This window comes from Chiloscyllium plagiosum, unplaced genomic scaffold (genome assembly GCF_037043375.1).
Source record: "Chiloscyllium plagiosum isolate Xiang-an unplaced genomic scaffold, Cpla_swu_hap1 HiC_scaffold_37, whole genome shotgun sequence".
NCBI classification, from domain to species: Eukaryota; Metazoa; Chordata; class Chondrichthyes; order Orectolobiformes; family Hemiscylliidae; genus Chiloscyllium; species Chiloscyllium plagiosum.
The window spans coordinates 3175116-3195808 of NW_028270175.1; the positions used below are offsets into that span (position 1 = coordinate 3175116).

Consider the following 20693-nt stretch of genomic DNA (forward strand, 5'->3'; position numbering starts at 1 on the left):
ATACTGACATATCTTCTAATTTTAGACAAGAATTAAAAGAATGCTGCATGAGAATAGAAACTTTGGAGAGAGAGAGGAAAGAAGTGGAGGAAGATATTCAACAGCAGGAACATGCCAACAACAAGTATGTGATATTTTTGCTATTTAATTCATTCTATCTTGTCTCTGTATGAATCAGATTCTTTGTACATCCACTAAAGTTAATATTGCTTATTAGTTATTAAATATATTCACAATTTGCTCTGTTCTTTTCATAAGGTCTTAACTTATCTCACTTGTTTTTTTCTCCCTTTCTCACAACATGGGAATCAACTTAGCTTCTTGATGTTGGCTGCACAATACGGATAAAGAATTCTAATATAGTTTAATTTTCTTTCTTCTGACAACTAAAATGAGTCTATTATGAATTGTCTTTATACAGTTGTCATTGCTTTATGCTTAAAAACAACATTTATTTGTTTTTTAAAGTATCGTACAAATAATGAACTTTGAAGATGAGCAAACAACTTAAGACTTCTAAATATATTGGATTGAAAAAAACAACTCCCACCATTTGTTCCTTAACTTCAGAATACCCAAGGATGTTTTTCAGCCAATGAAATAGTTTTTTGCTGTAATGTAAAAAACTTCAGCAGCCAATCTTTCTCACTGCAGGATTGCATGAACAGTACTGTGACACTAGCAAGTTGACCATTCTTTACAAGTGTTGGCTGAGAGATAAACAAACCAGGACACGGCAAAGCATTCACATCCACTTCTTTAAAATAGTGGCTTTGGATCTTTTACATCCAACGGAAAATGCAGACCAGAGTACAGCTCAGCGAACAGAACCACAGCAACGAGCACCCGAGCTACAAATCTTCGCACAAACTTTGAACAGAGTACAGTTTAATGCCTCACCTAAAGGATGGAGCCTCCGACACATACAGAACTACCTCACTGCATTGGCGTGCCAGTGTAGCTTACGTGCTTAGATGTACAGAGTGGGACTTGAACCCACAACAGTATGACTCAAGTGAAAGTAAACTACTAATCCATGACTGATAGATTATAACAATGTTGTATAGAATATCAATTACTTCAATTTATTGTAGTACAGAACTTAAGTATTGCTGAAGAAAAGGCATCCTGTGGAAGTTTCAACAAGCTTGATTAGTATGTACGCAGCATTACTCAATTATTTAATGCCTTTACTGCCCTTACGTGAATGTTGGAAACACTGAAGGTTTTATTATTGATCCCTATTTCAAACTCCATTCTCTAGCTACCAGTACCATCCTTTTCCCTGGCTGAGTTTGACATTAAACCAATTTGCTCAAATCTTGGTGTCAAATTTCCACCAGTTATTTCAACTTCAATAATGTTGCCTTGACTAAGCATTTCTGCTCCTGAAATCCTCATTCATTCCTTTACTGCTTTACTGCATACCTGACTATTCCAACACTGTCTGGTTACCCAAAACTCTGCTGCTGTGTCATAATTACTGATTTACATTGGCTCCCAATCAATTTGTGTCTTGATCTAAACATTATCATCCTTGCTTTCAAATCCCTCAATGGCTTAACTACTCCCTTTCTTTATATTCTCCAGCAGCTTCAAAATACATCGATATCACTGCAGTAATCTAATTCTAGTCTCTTGAGCAATTTAGCCACTGCCCCATTGATAGTCATTCCTTCAGGGTCCTTGAGCTCTGGAACTCACTTCCTAAACCTCTCTGCCTCTCTCTCTCTATCCTCCTTTCTCCTCCTTTAACATACTCCTTAAAACTTCCCTCTTGGACCAAGTTTTTAGTCATCCATATGAATATCTCCTTTTGTGGCTCAGTGTCCTGTTAAGCGCAATGGAACATACAGTAATGTTAAATGCTCTACGTAAATATAAGTTATTGATAACATATATGCATTAATTGACGGTCCTAGTACATTGCATATTGAGCATTGTGATGGAAGGATTTTGACAGTGGGGGATTTAACAATGGGACTGCTATTGCATGTCAAGGGGCGGTGATAAGATTCTCTTTTGTTAGAGATGGTCATTGCTTCGGTATTTTTGGGTCATGAATGGTATGTGCTACTTGTTACACCAAACCTGGATATAATCCAAGTTTTTCTACATTTGAGCATGAACTGTTGTAGTGTCTTAGGAATCACAAATGGTGCTAAACATTGTGCAATCATCTCCATTTCTGACCTAAAAATGGAAGGATATTCATTGACAAAGTAACTCATCTGCTAACAAAGGGGAGTACTATTGTATGCCATTTGCTTCAGTTTATGGTAAAAGCTAAATGACAATATCATGACTCCTCTTACTAACTGTTTCTGAATTCAACAGTTCATGTTCAAACCGTTGGTCTCATTTATTCTGCACACTTGATCAGTTCAGGCGATACTCACCACTTCTACCTGGTCCCCAACACTAAGAAAATGGCTTGTTCTGGCTGACTCATTTTTTTATAAATTACTGCCTCCTTGGCATAGATGTTAAGTCTTTTTACAAGTCCTTGGCATTGATTTTAACTTCAAGCAAGGTTAGATCAAACAATGTATTTGAGAAAGGCACTCAGTAAAATAAAGTTCTTTTTAATTTCACGGCCTAGCATACTTAATCAGTCCATTTTTCTACCCATTATTTGTAAAAAGAGACTACTCAGCAGCTGTTGGTAGATAAAGATCAAGCAGTTTTTGGTTTCTCATCAGCTTGCAGCAAAGTGGTGAGAGAATTGTTTTGAGAAGGAAGAGAGGAGTGAGCCTGGAGTAGGAAAGTTTGCGGCTCTCCTTGGCAAATCTGGAGGAGTCTCTTCACTTGAACTAATGGAAATAGTATCAAAGAATGAAAGGAACAGCAGATAAATGATCTATTATAATCATAATTTTAACCGGATATCTCTCTGGTTTTGATCAGATAGGGGGCTAATTTTTACCATGTTGCCCATTGAGTTGTGTTTATAGGCATTTCCTCCATCAAATGCTTCTGCACCAGCCTCAATTTGGTTGTCTTCCTCACAACCTGAACTAGATTTGTTTTAACTTAAATCCCATAAGTGAAGTCTATCTGAATTGTGTAACTTCTTTACCATATGTGAAACATTCCTTTTTCCAATCCTCCTCAGATCTCTCATCAACCTGTTCTTCTGATATATTGATGACTACAATTTCCCATTTCTACTTATTTCTCATTATGTATATTGTCCACCATTGATTTTTATCTTCCCCTGCCTGGATTCTCTTTCTCCTTCTGTGACGATGAGCTTCAACTTATACTGATTACAATGCTACTCAGCATCAATTTCTCTTTTTTCTGAATGTATAAGAAGGAGAAATGGATCTGATTTTGTGCTCCTCCTCTCTGACGATACTATGGCTTTAAGAGATATATTTTGTCCTGATTTTTATAATGAAAAAAGGTTGTGACAGAGATGACAGGCAGTCTGCTCCAAAGCCAATAAAATAAACAGATTGTGAGGCCTAGTTTTTTTTGAAAAGTTGGAACAATAGAAGCAGCCTGAATGGGTACGGTCCAGCTCTCAAAGAACTAGGATTTTTAGTTTTAATTTTTCAAAAGCAGTTGCTGCTGGGGTCTTGAGGCAAGGTTTGGAAACTGCAGTACATCTCTCCCTGCTACTCTCTCTTAGAGATTTATCTTGATGTTTTTCCTCTTGGACTAGAGAGTTGCATGAGAGATAACCTATTTAACTGAACTTGCCTTCGCCAAGGGTATGTTTATAGGATATTGCTATATTGGAACAGTTACTGTTTAGTAGCTAAATAAGCTGTTATTCTGTTAAGTTTTCCAATAGAGTTAATTATTTCAATTTATTCTTTCTTTTGTTGTATGTTAACTATAGTGTAATGAATAAAGTGTGATTTGCTTCAAGCCTGTTGGTTTGACTAATTAAATTGCATGCAGAATGCAACACCTGGCTGTTGCCCTTAAAATAAGAAAAAGTGGAGTCTAGGCTACCTTCTTAATATATCTTGACGGGGTCTGATCTGGTCCATAACACCCTCTAACCCAGAAGATGAAGTAAGTAAGGAAAAAATTAAGCATAAAGGAAAAGGAAGTACTTGTCTCTGGAGTCTGCAGCTTGGTGCTTATTGTGGTTAATTCAGATATACCATGACAAAGGTCATGTGCATTCATAGAACAATATTTTGTATGTATAATGTGAATTTATACTTATATAGTTACATTTCCTTTTCTGACTCTGTATAACCTTTAGCCTGATTACAATCCGACTTGTGACTTTTGCCATTTTGCTGTTAAAATTGGTTTATAAATACAAATTGTTGTTTAGGTGGTTCCATAATGACAAATATGAAGAACAGAATAGATGGTGAAAATTAGATGAAATGAAAAAAAGCATTTATTGCCTTCAGCCATAATAATTTTGCTTATTATTAATATTTATTGTTTCTCCTGACTTTGTTCCAGTGCTGCTTTGTTTCGTCTTCGGGCACAACACAGACGACTGTGTGATGAGCTTCGAGGGGAGGAAGACCTTCAATCAAAAATTACTTTGAAACTGCAAGAGAATGAGTGAGTTATAGATTGAACAATGACGTTTGCAAATGCATTACTTTGCCATAGGAGTAGTTTAAATGTTTGTACCTGTTTGTGATATGCCCTGATAGTTGCTTATATGTGGTACTCAGAAGAAAATGTAGATGTATTTCTTCAAATTCTTATACTGATATTTTCCTGTGGTCTGTTGATGAGGATTGAATGACCTAACAGCACTATTTTACAGTAGTTGCATATAAAAAAAAGCATGAACATAGCTGACATATGTGCCCTATTTTGACATAGAAACCTTCTTATTAGCAATAACTTCACAAAAAAATGAAGTGACATTTCTCAGCAAAAATAACCCAAATCAGACGTCCGAAGACATGCGCATGAAAAAAATGATTATTTTCTGGTTAGTCTGCTCATTGATAAGAATTTGTACTAAGTTGAACTGTAAGAGCATACATAATTAAGGAGTTAAAAATCACACAACACCAGATTATAATCCAACAGCTTTAATTGAAAGCACTAGCTTTCGGAGCACTGCTCCATCATCAGGTTGTTGTGGAGAATAAGATTGTATGACACAGAATTTATAGCAAAAGTTTACAATATGATGTAACTGAAATTATACCTTGAAAAAGACCTGGATTGTTTGTTAAGTCTCTCATCTTTTAGAATGGCCATGTTGGTTTCAGTTCTTTTATATGTAAATTGCAAAACCTTTTTTAAAAAGTTTCATTCTCAAGTGAACTTTAACAATTGGTGTCATGTCAGCCCAGATAATGTATTGAAGGTGTCAGCTCTCTGTGAGGCTGTCTGTGTCACAATGGTCAGACTGATTCTAATCTAAAAAACAGATTTACAGAATCTTACATGGATTCGTGCAGTTTTTGAGCAAAGTAAAATGTAATTCTGCAAGTACAAATTCACCCCACAAACTTATATGTGTATGTGGGTCTGTGGGGGGCGGGGGGGGGGGGGAGGTTATGATTGTCTGTGAGAGGATGTGTATACATGTGTGAGTGTAAAGGAGTTTAAGTCTGTGAGAGGGCGTTTGTGGGAGTGTATGAGAAAGGGTCTGAGTGTGTGCACGTGTGTGTGTATGTGTGTGTAGGAGTGTCTATGTGTGTCCATATTCCTGTGTGTGCCGGTCTATCTGTGTGTGTGTATAGTGCAATGGGGTCACCTGTACTGTGACATGAACCCAAGGTCCCGGTTGAGGCCATCCCCATGGGTACCAAACTTGGCTATCAGCCTCTGCTCAGCCACTTTTTGTTGTTCCTGAAGAAGGGCTTATGCCCGAAACGTCGATTCTCCTGCTCCTTGGATGCTGTCTGACCTGCTGCACTTTTCCAGCAATACATTTTTCAGCTCTGATCTCCAGCATCTGCAGTCCATAAGACCATAAGACATAGGAGCGGAAGTAAGGCCATTCGGCCCATCAAGTCCACTCCGCCATTCAATCATAGCTGATGGGCATTTCAACTCCACTTACCCACATTCTCCCCGTAGCCCTTAATTCCTTGTGACATCAAGAATTTATCAATTTCTGCCTTGAAGACATTTAGCGTCCCAGCCTCCACTGCATTCTGTGGCAATGAATTCCACAGGCCCACCACTCTCTGGCTGAAGAAATGTCTCCGCATTTCTGTTCTGAATTTATCCCACTAATTCTAAGGCTGTGTACACGGGTCCTAGTCTCCTCGCCTAACGGACACAATTTCCTAGCGTCCACCCTCTCCAAGCCATGTATTATCTTGTAAGTTTCTATTAGATCTCCCCTTAATCTTCTAAACTCCAATGAATACAATCCCAGGATCCTCAGCCGTTCCTCATATGTTAGACCTACCATTCCAGGGATCATCCATGTGAATCTCCGCAGGACACGCTCCAGTGCCAGTATGTCCTTCCTGAGGTGTGTGGACCAAAACTGGACACAGTACTCCAAATGGGGCATAACCAGAGCTTTATAAAGTCTCAGTAGCACCACAGTGCTTTTATATTCCAACTCTCTTGAGATAATTGACAACATTGCATTCGCTTTCTTAATCACGGACTCAACTTGCATGTTTACCTTTAGAGAATCCTCAACTAGCACTCCCAGATTCCTCTGTACTTTGGCTTTACGAATTTTCTCACCGTTTAGAAAGTAATCCATGCTTCTATTCTTTTTTCCAAAGTGCAAGACCTCGCATTTGCTCACATTGAATTCCATCAGCCATTTCCTGGACCACTCCTCCAAACTGTCTAGATCCTTCTGCAGCCTCCCCACTTCCTCAGTACTACCTGCCTGTCCACCTAACTTTGTATCATCGGCAAACTTCGCTAGACTGCCCCCAGTCCCTTCATCCAGATCATTAATATATAACGTGAACAGCTGCGGCCCCAACACTGAACCCTGTGGGACATCGCTTGTCACCGGCTGCCATTCCGAAAAAGAACCTTTTATCCCAACTCTCTGCCTTCTGTCAGACAGCCAATCCTCAATCCATACCAGTAGCTCACCTCGATCACCATGGGCCCTCACCTTGCTCAGCAGCCTCCCGTATGGCACCTTATCAAAGGCCTTTTGGAAGTCTAGGTAGACCACATCCACTGGGTTTCCCCGGTCTAACCTACTTGTCACCTCTTCAAAGAACTCTAACAGGTTTGTCAGGCACGATCTCCCCTTACTAAATCCATGTTGACTTGTTCTAATCCGACCCTGCTCTTCCAAGAATTTAGAAACCTCATCCTTAATGATGGATTCTAGAATTTTACCAACAACCGAGGTTAGGCTAATTGGCCTATAATTTTCCATCTTTTGCCATGATCCTTTCTTGAACAAGGGGGTTACAACAGCAATCTTCCAATCAATCCTCACTTTCTCCCACTTTTCGTTGTTGCCTGTCCAGAAGTCCGCGTTGAAGGACGGTCATCCGAAGATCTGAGGTCGAATGTCCCGGACTGCTGAAGTGTTCTCCGACTGGGAGGGAACACTCCTGTCTGTTGATTGTTCTGTGATGTCTATTCAACCATTTCCGTAGCCTCTGCTTGTTCTCTGTTTGGTGTCGTACAATCTTATTCTCCACAATCACCTGATGAAGGAGCAGTGCTCTAAAAGCTAGTGCTTCCAATTAAACCTGTTGGACTATAACCTGGTTGAAAAATGTATTGCTGGAAAAGGGCAGCAGGTCAAGCAGCATCCAAGGAGCAAGAGAATCGAGGTTTCGGGCATAAGCCCTTCTTCAGGCGCTTTTCTAGCAACACATTTTTCAGCTCTGATCTCCAGCATCTGCAGTCCTCACTTTCTCCTAGTTGACTATAACCTGGTGTCATGTGATTTTTAACTTTGTCCACCCCAGCCCAACACCGGCGTCTCCAAATCATGACTACCATCGACAACACTAACTGCCAGCTTAAAGTGGAGAGGATCTCCAAGAAGATCACACATATCAACACACACATCGAGTTTCTACAGAAATGCAAGCAAGCAGGAAAGATCCCAAAAGGATTACGGATCACAAACCTGCTCAAGTAGACCTACAACACAGACTACACGGAGAGACTTTGCCATTGCACCTCTCACAAACTCCTCAATCACCTCGTGCACCAACTCTACAGCAGGCGCCACAGCCTTGAAACTAAGATGGAGTCCACGCTCTTAGCTTGCGCTCAGGATACAGCAGTACAGTTATGGGAAATTGCCAACAAGCAAGGTGACAAAACTACATCACATACATGCACACCAAGAACAACAAACTGGAGAACCTTGGCATAATCACCAGCAGTAGCCAAGCCCACCCTGGCACCAAAGTGGATAACATTATCACCAACTTCGATCGTCAACTTCACCACACCCTTCAACCGGAAGAGATTGAAGTTCTTAGCAGGGGTCTCAATTTCTGCCCCACCTCCAAAATGGACCCCATGGTTCTTGCAGCAGACACTAAGGAATTCATCAGACGAATGAGACTCCGGGAATTCTTTCAAGATGCCAGCAGTAATCCCAATGAGCCCACCGGCGAACCTGAAGAGTCATCACAGGCATCTGTAGAGGAGCAACCAAAGAAGGAGTCAACTTGGACCCCACTGGAGGGCCGCTGCCCTGGGCTTGACATATATGCTCAAACCATCAGGAAATATATAACTGCCTGATTCATCAGCCATACCCACAAGGTGAAGCAGAACATCACCCGATCACAACGCAACGCCATCCATGCTCTCAAAACTAATCATAACATTGTCATCAAACCAGCAGATAAAGGAGGAGCCATCATCATTCAGAATAGAACAGATTACTGCAAGGAAGTGGACCGACAACTAAACAACCAGAAACACTGCAGGCAACTACCAGCTGATCCGACCAAACAGTACACCCGTGAATTAAACACATTGATCAGGACTTTGGACCCAGTCCTTCAGCGTTCCCTATGCACATTCATCCCACTTACCTCTTGCGTAGGCAACTTCTGCCTTCCGAAGATACACAAAACCAATACACCAGGACATCCCATTGTATAAGACAATGGGACTCTGTGTGAGAACCTCTCTGGCTATGTCGAAGGCATCTTGAAACCCGTTGTACAGGGTGTCGCGACACTTCATATTTCTTCCAGAAACTCAGCACCCACGGACCAATAAAACCGGGAACATTCCTCATCACAATGGACGTTTCAGCACTCTACACCAGCATCCCCCACAATGATGGCATCGCAGCAACAACCTTACTATTCAGTACCAACAACTGCCAATCTCCAAGCATCGTCCTACAACGCATTCACTTTATCCTCGATCACAGCGTCTTCACCTTTGACAACCAGTTCTTAATCCAGACACATGGAACAGCCAAGGGGACCAAATGTGCACCCCAATATGCCAACATTTTCATGCTCAGGTTCTTCTCTACGCAGGACCTCCAACCAACATTATACACCAGGTACATTGACGACATTTTCTTTCTCTGGCTCCATGGAGAGGTGTCACTGAAAAAACTACACTCTGATATCAACAAGTGTATACCACCATCAAACTCACCGTGGACTACTCTCTACTATCTGTCTCATTCTTGGACATATGCATCTCCATCAAGGATAGGCACCTCAGCACCTCATTATACCACAAACCCACGGCTACATTTCTCCAGCTTCCAGCTGAAACATATTAAAACAGCCATCCGCTATGGGCAAGCCCTATGCATATACAGGATCTGTTCAGATGTGGAGGAACGTGACGGGCACTTGGAAATACTCAGGGATGCCCTCATAAGAACGGGGTACGATGTTCAACTGATCGACTGCCAGTTCTGATGTGCCACAGCGAGAAACCATAATGACCTCCTCAGGAGACAGACACGAGCTGCAACCAACAGGGTACCCTTCATTGTCCAGTACTTCCCAGGTTCTACGCCATGTTCTTCACTGTCTGCAACACATTATCAATGAGGATGAGCACCTCGCCAAGACCTTCCACACATCTCCGCTACTTGCCTTTAAACAGATCATTGTTCATAGCAAACTGACCGGCTTTCAGGACAATACCTTATCACGGTCGACGCTGCAAGATGTGTCAGAATATCGACACGGATACGACCATTACGCATGGGAACACCTCACACCATGTACGTGGTAGGTACTCATGTGACTCAGCCAACATTGTCAATCTCACATGCCCTGAGGCATGGTACATTGGCGAGACCAAACAGAGGCTACGGCAACGGATGAATAGACACCGCAGAACAATCAACAGACAGGAGTGTTCCTTCCCAGTTGGAGAACACTTCAGCGGTCCGGGACCTTCAAGGCAGACTTTGGGACAGGCAACAATGAAAAGTGGCTGAGCAGAGGCTGATAGCCAAGTTTGGTACCCATGGGGAGGGCCTCAACTGAGACCTTGGGTTCATGTCACACTATAGGTGACCCCATTGTACTATACACACAGACAGACAGACAGGGACACACAGACATATGGACACACATAGATACTCCTGGACACACAGACACACACACACAACTCCTACACACACGCACACACATACACGCATGCACACACACACTGACCCTCTGACATACACTCCCACACAGACCCTTTCACAGACTTAAACCCTTTTACAGTCACACACATACACACACTCTCTCACAGATACTCATAACATCTGGATGGCACCAATAGTACGTAACACCTAAATGTGTCGAAGAAACTTCAGAGTGAAGCAGCTTGATATGATGAGGGGCTGAAAGCTCTCTGCTCAACAACAAACCATCCCTGCAGGCTTTGTCCAAAACAACACACATCCTGTGCTTCTCTCTTTGAAGAATGCATAAGGACAGGGGTTAAAAAGTCTGTTTCAACTTTCCTGGAGAGTGCTACTGAGACTGGACATTCTCACTTGTACCATTCAAGTATTAGCGTGAAAGTTACAATTGATCCCCAGCCTATGTTGCAGATAAAGTTGCTTTCTGACTCAGTGCTATAAGTCAGCTAGCTATCAACCAGTCAAAAGGCGATAGGATAACAAAAGCCCTCCCTTACTCTGAATGCTGGGATCCAGTAACCGGTTGAAGGGTATCAGAATTACAGAATCTCAATGAATGTAGAAAGCTAAGGATTAAGAAACTGACTACACAATTACCACCATCAATGCTACTGATAACCTCCATTGCAATATCCACAAAATTCAACTAACCGCTCTTCATAAACAATTCACTGATTGATCCAAAACTTTTATATTTTTGCATTTAACTCTTATTTCTAATCTGTGAGTATGGCTGTTGCGTTGCTAATTCTTCACATGTTTAGTAATTATTAAACTCACTCTTTGTTAACTCTCTTAAAGCCTGGTTAAATGGGACAGCATGGTGGCACAGTGGATAGCACTGCTGCCTCACAGGACCAGGGAACTGGGTTCAATTCCAGCCTTTTGTGACTAGATGTGTTAGCATGTTCTCCCCGTGGCTGCGTGGGTTTCCGCCTAGTGCTCCAGTTTCCCCCCACAGTCCAAAGGTGTGCAGGTTAGGTGGATTGGCAATGCTAAATTGCCCCGTAGTGTCCAAGGATGTGCTGGCTAGGTTAGCCATGGTAAATGAGGGGGTTATGGGGGATTGGCCAGGAGTGTGAGTCTAGGTGGGATGCTCTCCCAAGGGTCAGTGCACACTTGATGGGCCAAATGACCTCTATTTGCACTTAGGGATTCTGTGATTCAAATAAAAATTGGCTTTTTTTAAAATATAAGTTCATTTGGAATGTGAGAATGGCATCCACAAGAGAAGCAATCCTGTAAGGTTAACTTTGTTGCAACCAACTAAAAGGTAGGCGAATAAGAATATCCATCCTCCTCACCAGGGAGCTTAATGGTTTTGGGGTATCTTGTCTGGATTGTGCTGAATTGAGGAACATCGCCTAAGATCTGGTCATAATAAAGGAGATATTTGAACTGCGATTCAGGTGAATTTGTAGAAATTAGTACAACTTGTGCATTTCCCATTTCTTCTAACCTGAATTCACCTTGGAAAATCTAATTACCTTGATATCAATGACCCATGTTAAGGTATACTGTATTCTTTTGCATCAACAGTAAAGTGATACATTTTCAGCTGTGGTGGAATTTCTTGTCACTTTTGTGTGAACAAAGAACACTTCTGTATTTTATGTCGATAAGTTTACCTTAGTGCCAGAAAAAGTGTTTAGCAATAGAGCAAATAAACATAAAAATGGTAAAACTGAAATTTATTGAATTTAAACATTTTACCATATATATTTTCTATCAGATATTTTCACTGTAGATTATTTATATATAAATATTTTTAGAACAGTATTTTAGAACAGGTTTTATTAATTGTGATGGCATATGGTTTATTAACTTATAGCTTCAGCTTTTACATTAAATCATTTAATTGTTGTATTAATTGAAATTTTATCTCACAGCATTTTAGAATTTTACATTTCAATGTTTGATTATTGTCGCATTTAATATTCCTAACATTTTCAACTGTGATGTGGAGGTGCTGGTGTTGGACTGGGGTGGACAAGGTCAGAAGTCACACGACACCAGGTTATAGTCACTTCACCTGACAAAGGAGCAGCGCTCAGAAAGCTTGTGGTTTCAAATAAACCTGTCTCTTGTGAATTCTGACCTGGTATTTTAAAGTTTTTTACAATAAGAGTGGTGATAGCAAAGAAGCTGAATAATTAACTACTTACACCAGCATTTATTTTGAAACGGTGTTTATCTACGACAGAAGAATTCTCCTATACACTGTTTACTTTTTGAGCTTTGATAAAGATTTGCTCAGAGATGTATTTTAGTTTGTTCTTTACCCCATTTCAGACGTGACATGTTTGAAGTTGAACTTGAACAAGGAAAATTGATGCGACTCTATGAAGAACATAAGAACGATGATGCAAAATATGAAGCACGACTCTTACTAGAGGCAAAACAAAGACTGGAAGCTGAACAGACAGCAATTTTACAAGCAGAGAAAAGAAAAACGTTAGTGAAACCTAACCCAGTAATTTGCTTTACTCTTAATCACTGCAACAGTATTGTTGTAATCTGACAAACAGTCATGCATTTCAGTGCGAGACCTTTCACAGTTTATATAAACTTTCTAAACCTCTCATTATTGGCTAAAAATCAAAATAACATTGCATGTAAATGAGAGCTGCAGTCAGTTATTAGTCACTGGGAATGTTTACTCAGTGTTTTATCAACATTTTTGTATTGCTTATTTACATATGTTGTGCTTTAAAAAGATAATGAATAGAACATACAAAAGCAAAAAACTGAAAATGTTGGAAATTTTTAACTAAAACAAAAAATACTGGTATATTTAGCAAATCAGAAAGCATATGTGGAACATTACATACCAGACTTGCTAATTATTCCAGCATTTTCTGTTTTTATTTATGGATACAACATATTCCACCTATTGTTTGGTGTTAATAAAAAAAACATTTCAAGCAGGCATTTAAAAGTGAACAAATACTGTAATCTGAAACAAGGGACAGTGCTGAAAGTACAATACCTGAACTGGAAAACAATGGGTTGTTTTTTTCACTGTATCTGGTAAGACACTGATTCTGAAACTCGGTTTTGCTTGGTAGTGAACATATTAACAGTGGAAAACCTTTAATTTGTCATGGCTGTGTTGAAGCCCCCAAGTACCAAGGACATTTTTAACATGTGATTCTATAATTAGTTTTTTTTCAAAAGAGGTGTGATAAAGCAAAAAAGAGCTGCAAGTGTAAATTAAGTGACTGAGTGGAGAGAGAGTCTTTGGGGGCTCCGAAAGCTTGCAGTTTCAAATAAACCTGTTGCACTATAACCCGGCATCATATGATTTTTGACTTTGTCCAACCCAGTCCAACACCAGCACCTCCACATTGTACCTACATATAATAAGGGAGCCTCAAACAACAACAACCCTTCAAAGAGTGGAAGAGGCAAGTCAGAACAGACTGGACTGTGATCTTTTGTGACTACAGAGATAATAGGAGACTGATGACCTTGCCCAACAGCAAGCCAACTCCTGCAGATGATGTACAAATAACAGACGCACAATTTGTGTTCTTCCTGTTGAAGAATACACAATTTCAACTCTGCTGGAGTGTTCTACTGGAACTTAATGTTCTCATATGTACCAGCCTAGATTTGAGTATCAGTGTGGTATGAAGGTCACAGTCAAAGAATTATCCCCAAGTTACCCCTGTATTGCAGTTAAACACCCTCTCTGTCTCAGTCCCGAGTGCTAGAAATCTACCAACTAGCTAGCTACCAACCAAAGAAAATGGACAAGAAATAGACCGTCACTCTGAATGCTGTGATTAAATTCATAAGAGAATAGATGTAATAACATACAGGAACACAATTAGGCCACTTGGCCTATCAAGTCTGCTCCACCATTCGATCCTGGCTGATATGTTTCTCAACCCCATTCTCCTGCCTTCTTCCTGTTACCCTTGATCTCCTCACTAATCAAGAACCTATCTATCTTTTAAAAGGATCAGATCTACAGAATCCCAATCAATTTACAAATTTCAGCATCATGAAACCAATTATTCAACTACCAATATCAATGCTCCTGGTAACCGCCACTGCAATGACGCAATGTTCAACTATTATCATTTCACAAACAATTTAAAGATTGATACATATATCTCATTTTTGGACTCACCTCTTATTTCTAATCTGTATGTATGAATGTTGCATTAGTATTTCTTCTAACTTTTTGTGATTAAAAATTTACACTTTTTGTTAATTCAAGAAGTCTTACTAATTTGGCTCTTTTTAAAAACATAAGTTCATTTTCTGAGATAAAAGTATTATTGTGGGTAAATCTTCACAACTTACTTTTAATTTGGCCACTTATTCAAATCTCACAGACAATGAAGTACTGAAACAATAATTCAAACTTTATTGCACGTACTAAACCAAATATTAGACCCTTCAAGTGAGCAAATATAAACCTGTGACCCAACCTAACTGTTACCCGATTAATGGTGAAATCTGGCTGGGACTTCAACCAACAACTGGAAGCTGGAAGTGTCCAGGGATCAATCCTTGTGCAGTGTCGTTCTTTGAAGTGCTGCTGTTGCATTGTTCTGGTTTTCGATTCTTATACAGATTTTTGCCCTTCAGTGTCTGAGGTGATACATCGATGATTTTGTTTGTCTTTCATTTGAGTTACTGCAAGTCTTTAACTGGCCTTCTTAGCAAAAGTAATTTCTTTGTTTCTTGTTACATTTGGCATTGATTGTCTGTTCAAAGTCACAGATTTCCTGTGATTAACTCCTTAAATTCTTCTGCAGGGCAATCCTTGTCCTTTGCGTCAATATAGCATCCAGTTTATCAGGCGGGTGTCAAAACAGTTTTTTTAATGCTATCTCACCAAGACATGCTTGAGTCTCTGCATAATAGCTTGTCTTTATTCCTTAACAGTTTATTCCAGATGGAGATTTTTTTGTTGTGTGTAATAGTTTATGATTTGTTGATTCATTCAGTCTATGAACAGTTATTAAAGTTCTTAAGTCTATAATATTACAGTATCCACAAGGGAAGGGATCCTTTTAAAATTAACCTTATTGTAGCCAACTGATGGAGTGGGAGAATAAAGAGGGGAGCCAATTCATCATCTGGGAGTTTAATGGTTTAGTGAATCCATTTGGAACCATAATGAATTGGGGAATCACGCTTAGATCTAGGTGTAGCAGTCTTAAAGCACGTTCAGCTATTGAAATTGATCATGCTGTACATCTATTTATCCACCTTTATTTCATATTAATTTACATTCTTACTATCATGGTTTGAAAATGAAATTGACCCAGCATCCACAGCCTTTAGCAAGAAGAGTTCCAGATTTTCACTAGCATTTGCATGGAAAATTGCTTTGTGATTTCATCCTTAAATTGACAAGCTCAAAGCGTAAGGTTATGTTCTCATTCTGGACTCCCAAACCACCAGAAAAAAGTTTCTCGGTATCTATGATTTTGCATTCCTTAATCATTATGAACAACTTGATTAGATGATCTTTTAACTTGTACGTTCAAGGAATGATACCTGGACTTCAGGGGTTAACTTCTATGAGGGGAAATTACACAAATTAGGCCTGTTTTCTCTTGAAATTGTAAAGTTAAAGGATGATTTGCTCAAAGTCTTCAAGATATTGACAGGAAAACTAAAGATAAGCTATTTGGGGGTTGGGAATTCTAGAACTAGGGGCATAGTCTAAAAGTTAGGTTTGAACTATTCAGAACAGTTTTGGAAGCACTTCTATATTCCAAGGTTGCAATAGGTTTGCAGCTGTCTGCACAAATAGCAGTTGATCGCAATCAGTTGTTATTTTTAAAATCAGACATAGGTACATTTTTGTTAAGCAAAGCTATTTAGGGATATGGGCCAAAGGCAGGTATATGGAGTCATGCCACAGATCAGCATGCTCTCGCTGAATGATGGTACAGGCTCGAGGGGCTGAATGGTCTACTCCTGTTTCTATGTTCTCATGCCGCAAGCAAATGACCAAATCTGATAGTCTAAAGGAAGCAGTTTAAAGTGGGATCAACAGGGCTGCAGTCAGTCAAGGGTGCCACCAAGGGGCTTGGCAATGGTCAGGCAGTTGGTCCTACCAGAACTGGAGTTCTGAGGAAGGGTCACTCAACCTGAAACATTAACACTGATTTCTCTCCACAGATGCAGCCAGACCTGCTGAGCTTTTCCAGCATTTTCTGTTCTTGTTTCTGATTTACAGCATCCACACTTCTTTCAGTTTTTATTTAGTCCTACCAGAATCCAGGCATCCATGTCTTTGTCGTCTGTGGATTTGGCCATGGCCATTCCTGCAGACCAAGTGCGACCAATCTGGGGGTTCAATACAGAGAGATGCACTCCATGACTTTTGGTGCGATGCATGTGAAGTGGCAAAGTTAGAGTGAATGGTCACCCATTGAGTGTGTGGAGCAGACCAAAGATATCATTATGGAGCACAGAAAATCATTAACCTTCTTTTCGCACTGCTGTGTGTTTAGTATTAATCTGAACAGAGCACAGATCATAGTGGCACCCACATCCCAGCAGACTGTGTCTGGTGGCAGGTTCTCCTTTCCTGGTCAACAGAATAATGCACTGCTCTCCCCTCCACTTAAGAAAACACTTTGAAAATGGGACAATTTAGCGCTATCACATTGCTGATTGTCGGAGCTGAGTGTGAGAAAACTGGTTGACATATTTCCCAGGTTAGAATGACTACAATTCAAATACACTTAATTGGCTGTAGAAGTACTCTGAGACATCCTGAAGTTGTAAAGGGTGCTAATAAACACAAGGCTTTGCATTTTAAAATATTGTGAGGATGGTTTCTTGTGATATTCTCATATGCATTTCCAGTAGAACGGAATCCTCATTGGGCATATACATTCACTACTGAGTCCATTCACCAATATCTTCGCAGTTGGGCAAACTAAAGAGCTAGCTTTCCATTCTGGGCCATGTACTGAATGTAGATGCTCAAGGGCCAGTGTGAGAGGCACTTCCTGACTTGCAGCATCTGAAGTGATGTGCAGCAGGGCTTTCAACACAGTGCCAATGTGGGAATGATGGAGGGTCTTTACAGAGTGCTTGATCCAGGCAGTGCATGCTTAGATTATCATTCACTAAGTGTGGTCTGTACAATGCACCGTCACTTCCTGGTTGAAATGAATTGAATTGATTTAGCAACTGATGTCCATTTTTCAAGGATAGGAAGGTTGATTAGCCAGTTGTGTCAGATTTTGTTTATTTCATGCGCATTCCTAATTAAACTGCGTCTGTATGTTCTTGATTAGATCAGTTTTTTTAAATAACTGCTTTTCTGGAGGCCTCCTGCCATGTGATATCTTTTACTATGGCTGTTGTGTTTGGAATGATTACTTTTAAAACAGTGACTGTAAAGTTACTTACATAAAGCAATATCCAACTAACATAGAAGATTACCACAGTGGGTATAACTCAAAATCTATACAGAATGTGTGTGACATAGTTGGATTACAATCTGGAATATTTTCAAGGTATAATGTTTGTGCAGTAATCAGTGATCAAAATCAAAGGGATTGTATAGCTCCAAAGCTAATCCACAAACAGGTGTTAAACCTAATATAAAAACTACATTTAGCAAGTTTGAGTCAATGTTGTTACTGAACTAAATTCCTAACTCCTACACTTAAGAAAACATGGGACAATTCAGCTCTATCACATTGCAGATTGTGGGAGTTTAGTGTGAGAAAACTGGCTGACATATTTCCCAGGTTACAATGACTACAATTCATATACACTTAATTGGCTGTGGAAGTACTCTGGGACATCCTGAAGTTGTAAAGTGTGCTACGTAATTGCAAGGCTTTGCATTTTAATGAATTATGGGGATGTGATATTCTCATAAGATTTCCAGTAGATTAGAATCCTCACTAGGAATATGCATTCATTAAAATCAGCCCTACTGAGTCAATTGAAGCATTGAAAGACAAATTGGAGTTATTTTGTTTGAGTAGGTTTGGAAATAAAGGCAATCTAGATCATTGGGCTGAACTACTGCTTTCTGTATTCATATATGTGTCGTTACTGTTTCATTTTGTTATCTGGACCATTATGAATAATTTAGAATTACAGCCAATTTATGTCAGAGGTATAGTCTTAAATCCTGTTCAAACAAACAACATTAAAATATTTTCTCTCAATTCCAGGAGTGCTAAAATGAAATTTGGTAGTCTCCTGTGAATATACCTAAGTCCTGACGGATATGACCCATATATAATTGATATGAATTTCTAAGAGAATTCCAATCTGACTAAGTTGCTGATATATCCTTGCCACAGTAACTGAAACAAGAAAGTCCTGAAGTAAGCAATATCGGATGTGAAATATTAACTGTTTCACTCTCCACAGATGCTGTCAGATGTGCTGAGTTTCTCCAGCGTTTTCTGTGTTTGAGTCATGAAGAATGGTCAGTTCAGGTTGAAAGTGAGGACTGCAGATGCTGGAGATCAGAATCGAGAGTGTGGTGCTGGAAAAGCACGGCAGATCAGGCAGCATTCAAGGAGCCTGATGCTGTGCTTTTCCAACACACTCTTGACTCCGATAACTGTTTCACAATCCACTATCTTAAGTGCCATGATTTTGAATAACTGCCATTTTGTGAGATCTTCCAGCTAAACTCAGAGAGAATGCTTTCAGTGAAAATTCTGCCTCTTGAATGGCTGAATCAAACAGTAATATCTGATCCTGTATCGAAAGAAGGAAGAGTAACAATTATTCTTTAAATTAGATGTTTATTCAAAATGAAACTGTGAGATATCCAAGTATGTTCAATTATCTGTTCCCATTACTTAATCCATTTAATAATATTGGGAGTAATTTTACTTCTAGAGCAAAACGAAAATCATGGGAATAGCAAATGGACTATGTGTCTTACATTGCTTGATTCTCTTATTTTCTTGTGTAATATTGGTTATTTGTGTTTCATAGTTATTGTGTGCAAGCATCTGTATATAAAGGACAGTGTGTGAGGTTAAAAATCACACAACACCAGGTTATAGTCCAATAGGTTTAATTGGAAGTACTAGCTTTCAGAGGGACAACCACCTGATGAAGGATCAGTACTCTGAAAGCTAGTGCTTCCAGTTAAACCTGTTGGACTATAACCTGGTGTTGTATGATTTTTAACTTTGTACATCCCAGTCCATCACCAACGTCTCCAAATCATTTTGTGAGACATAACACTTGCTGCCAATTTGTCACCATATTTCTTTTAGGCCATTGGTAAAAATAAAAATTATCCCAGCATCTTTAAATGATTTAAAATAATTATTGAGTTCCTTAAGGAAATAAGTCTACAATGTAGAAATAAAATGTGAATTATTATTTGAATAAAATGGGAATTGATTTACAACTGTTAGCGTTTATGATGCAACACACAGTCCCTGTGCTGATTTAGAAGGAAAATGGAAAAAAGGAAGAAATTGGCAAAGCACAATACATTGGGGAGAGAAAAGTAGCAAATGAATTTCAGAAAATATGCAAATTAAAACACTTCTGAATAACATATTGGTTTCAAACCTTTGTTTATTTCAATTTTATTCTGCATTGTTCTAAAGTGATTTCTTGGAATACAAATAACCTTGGTGGAGTGGACAGATGACTGAGTAGCTGAAATGTTGACATTTATTCTCCTCTATTCACATACAGGAAGACAATAAAAGATGTTGAAAAACAAAAGCTGGAACATAAAAAAGCATTTGAAGATGCTAAAAAATACAATCAAAAATCCATACAGTATCTGAAAGAATCTATGACCAGGTAAAGCATACATGTAATACTATAAAGTGAAATGACTGTTTTGCAAGGATGAAATGATCAAAGAAGGTTTTTATATTTGTTGCATTCAAGACCATTTACCTTTTTAACCACGTATAAGGATAGCATTTTTGAGATTTAAGCATAGGACTGCTCCAATTTCTCCTTGCTAATTATTTTTATACATTTTTTATTCCTAGTGTCAATTAGTGCATTAGTGAAGTAGAAATAAGGAAATTTTTATTTTTATTGTTTTGCTAAATTCATATGTTTTGGTAACACCCTCTATTTGAAACTATAATGAAAATGGATGAACATGTACTATTCAGTATTTCACTGCATTAGTCTTACCTTACTAATGAATGCAAGAAGGGAATATTTC

The 20693-nt window shown here is 39.3% G+C and overlaps 1 protein-coding gene across 3 annotated transcripts in view; it reads left to right on the forward strand.

Annotated features, from left to right (window-relative positions):
- The window catches only part of cfap74 (cilia and flagella associated protein 74), a 219223-nt gene that overhangs the window by 48734 nt on the left and 149796 nt on the right, over positions 1-20693 (forward strand). For all 3 annotated transcript variants that reach the window (XM_043676311.2, XM_043676312.2, XM_087980219.1), the window contains exons 5-8: positions 26-124; positions 4438-4542; positions 12821-12982; positions 20204-20314. In XM_043676311.2, the coding sequence (XP_043532246.2) occupies positions 26-124; positions 4438-4542; positions 12821-12982; positions 20204-20314 (477 nt within the window). The remainder of the gene's footprint in view (positions 1-25; positions 125-4437; positions 4543-12820; positions 12983-20203; positions 20315-20693) is intronic.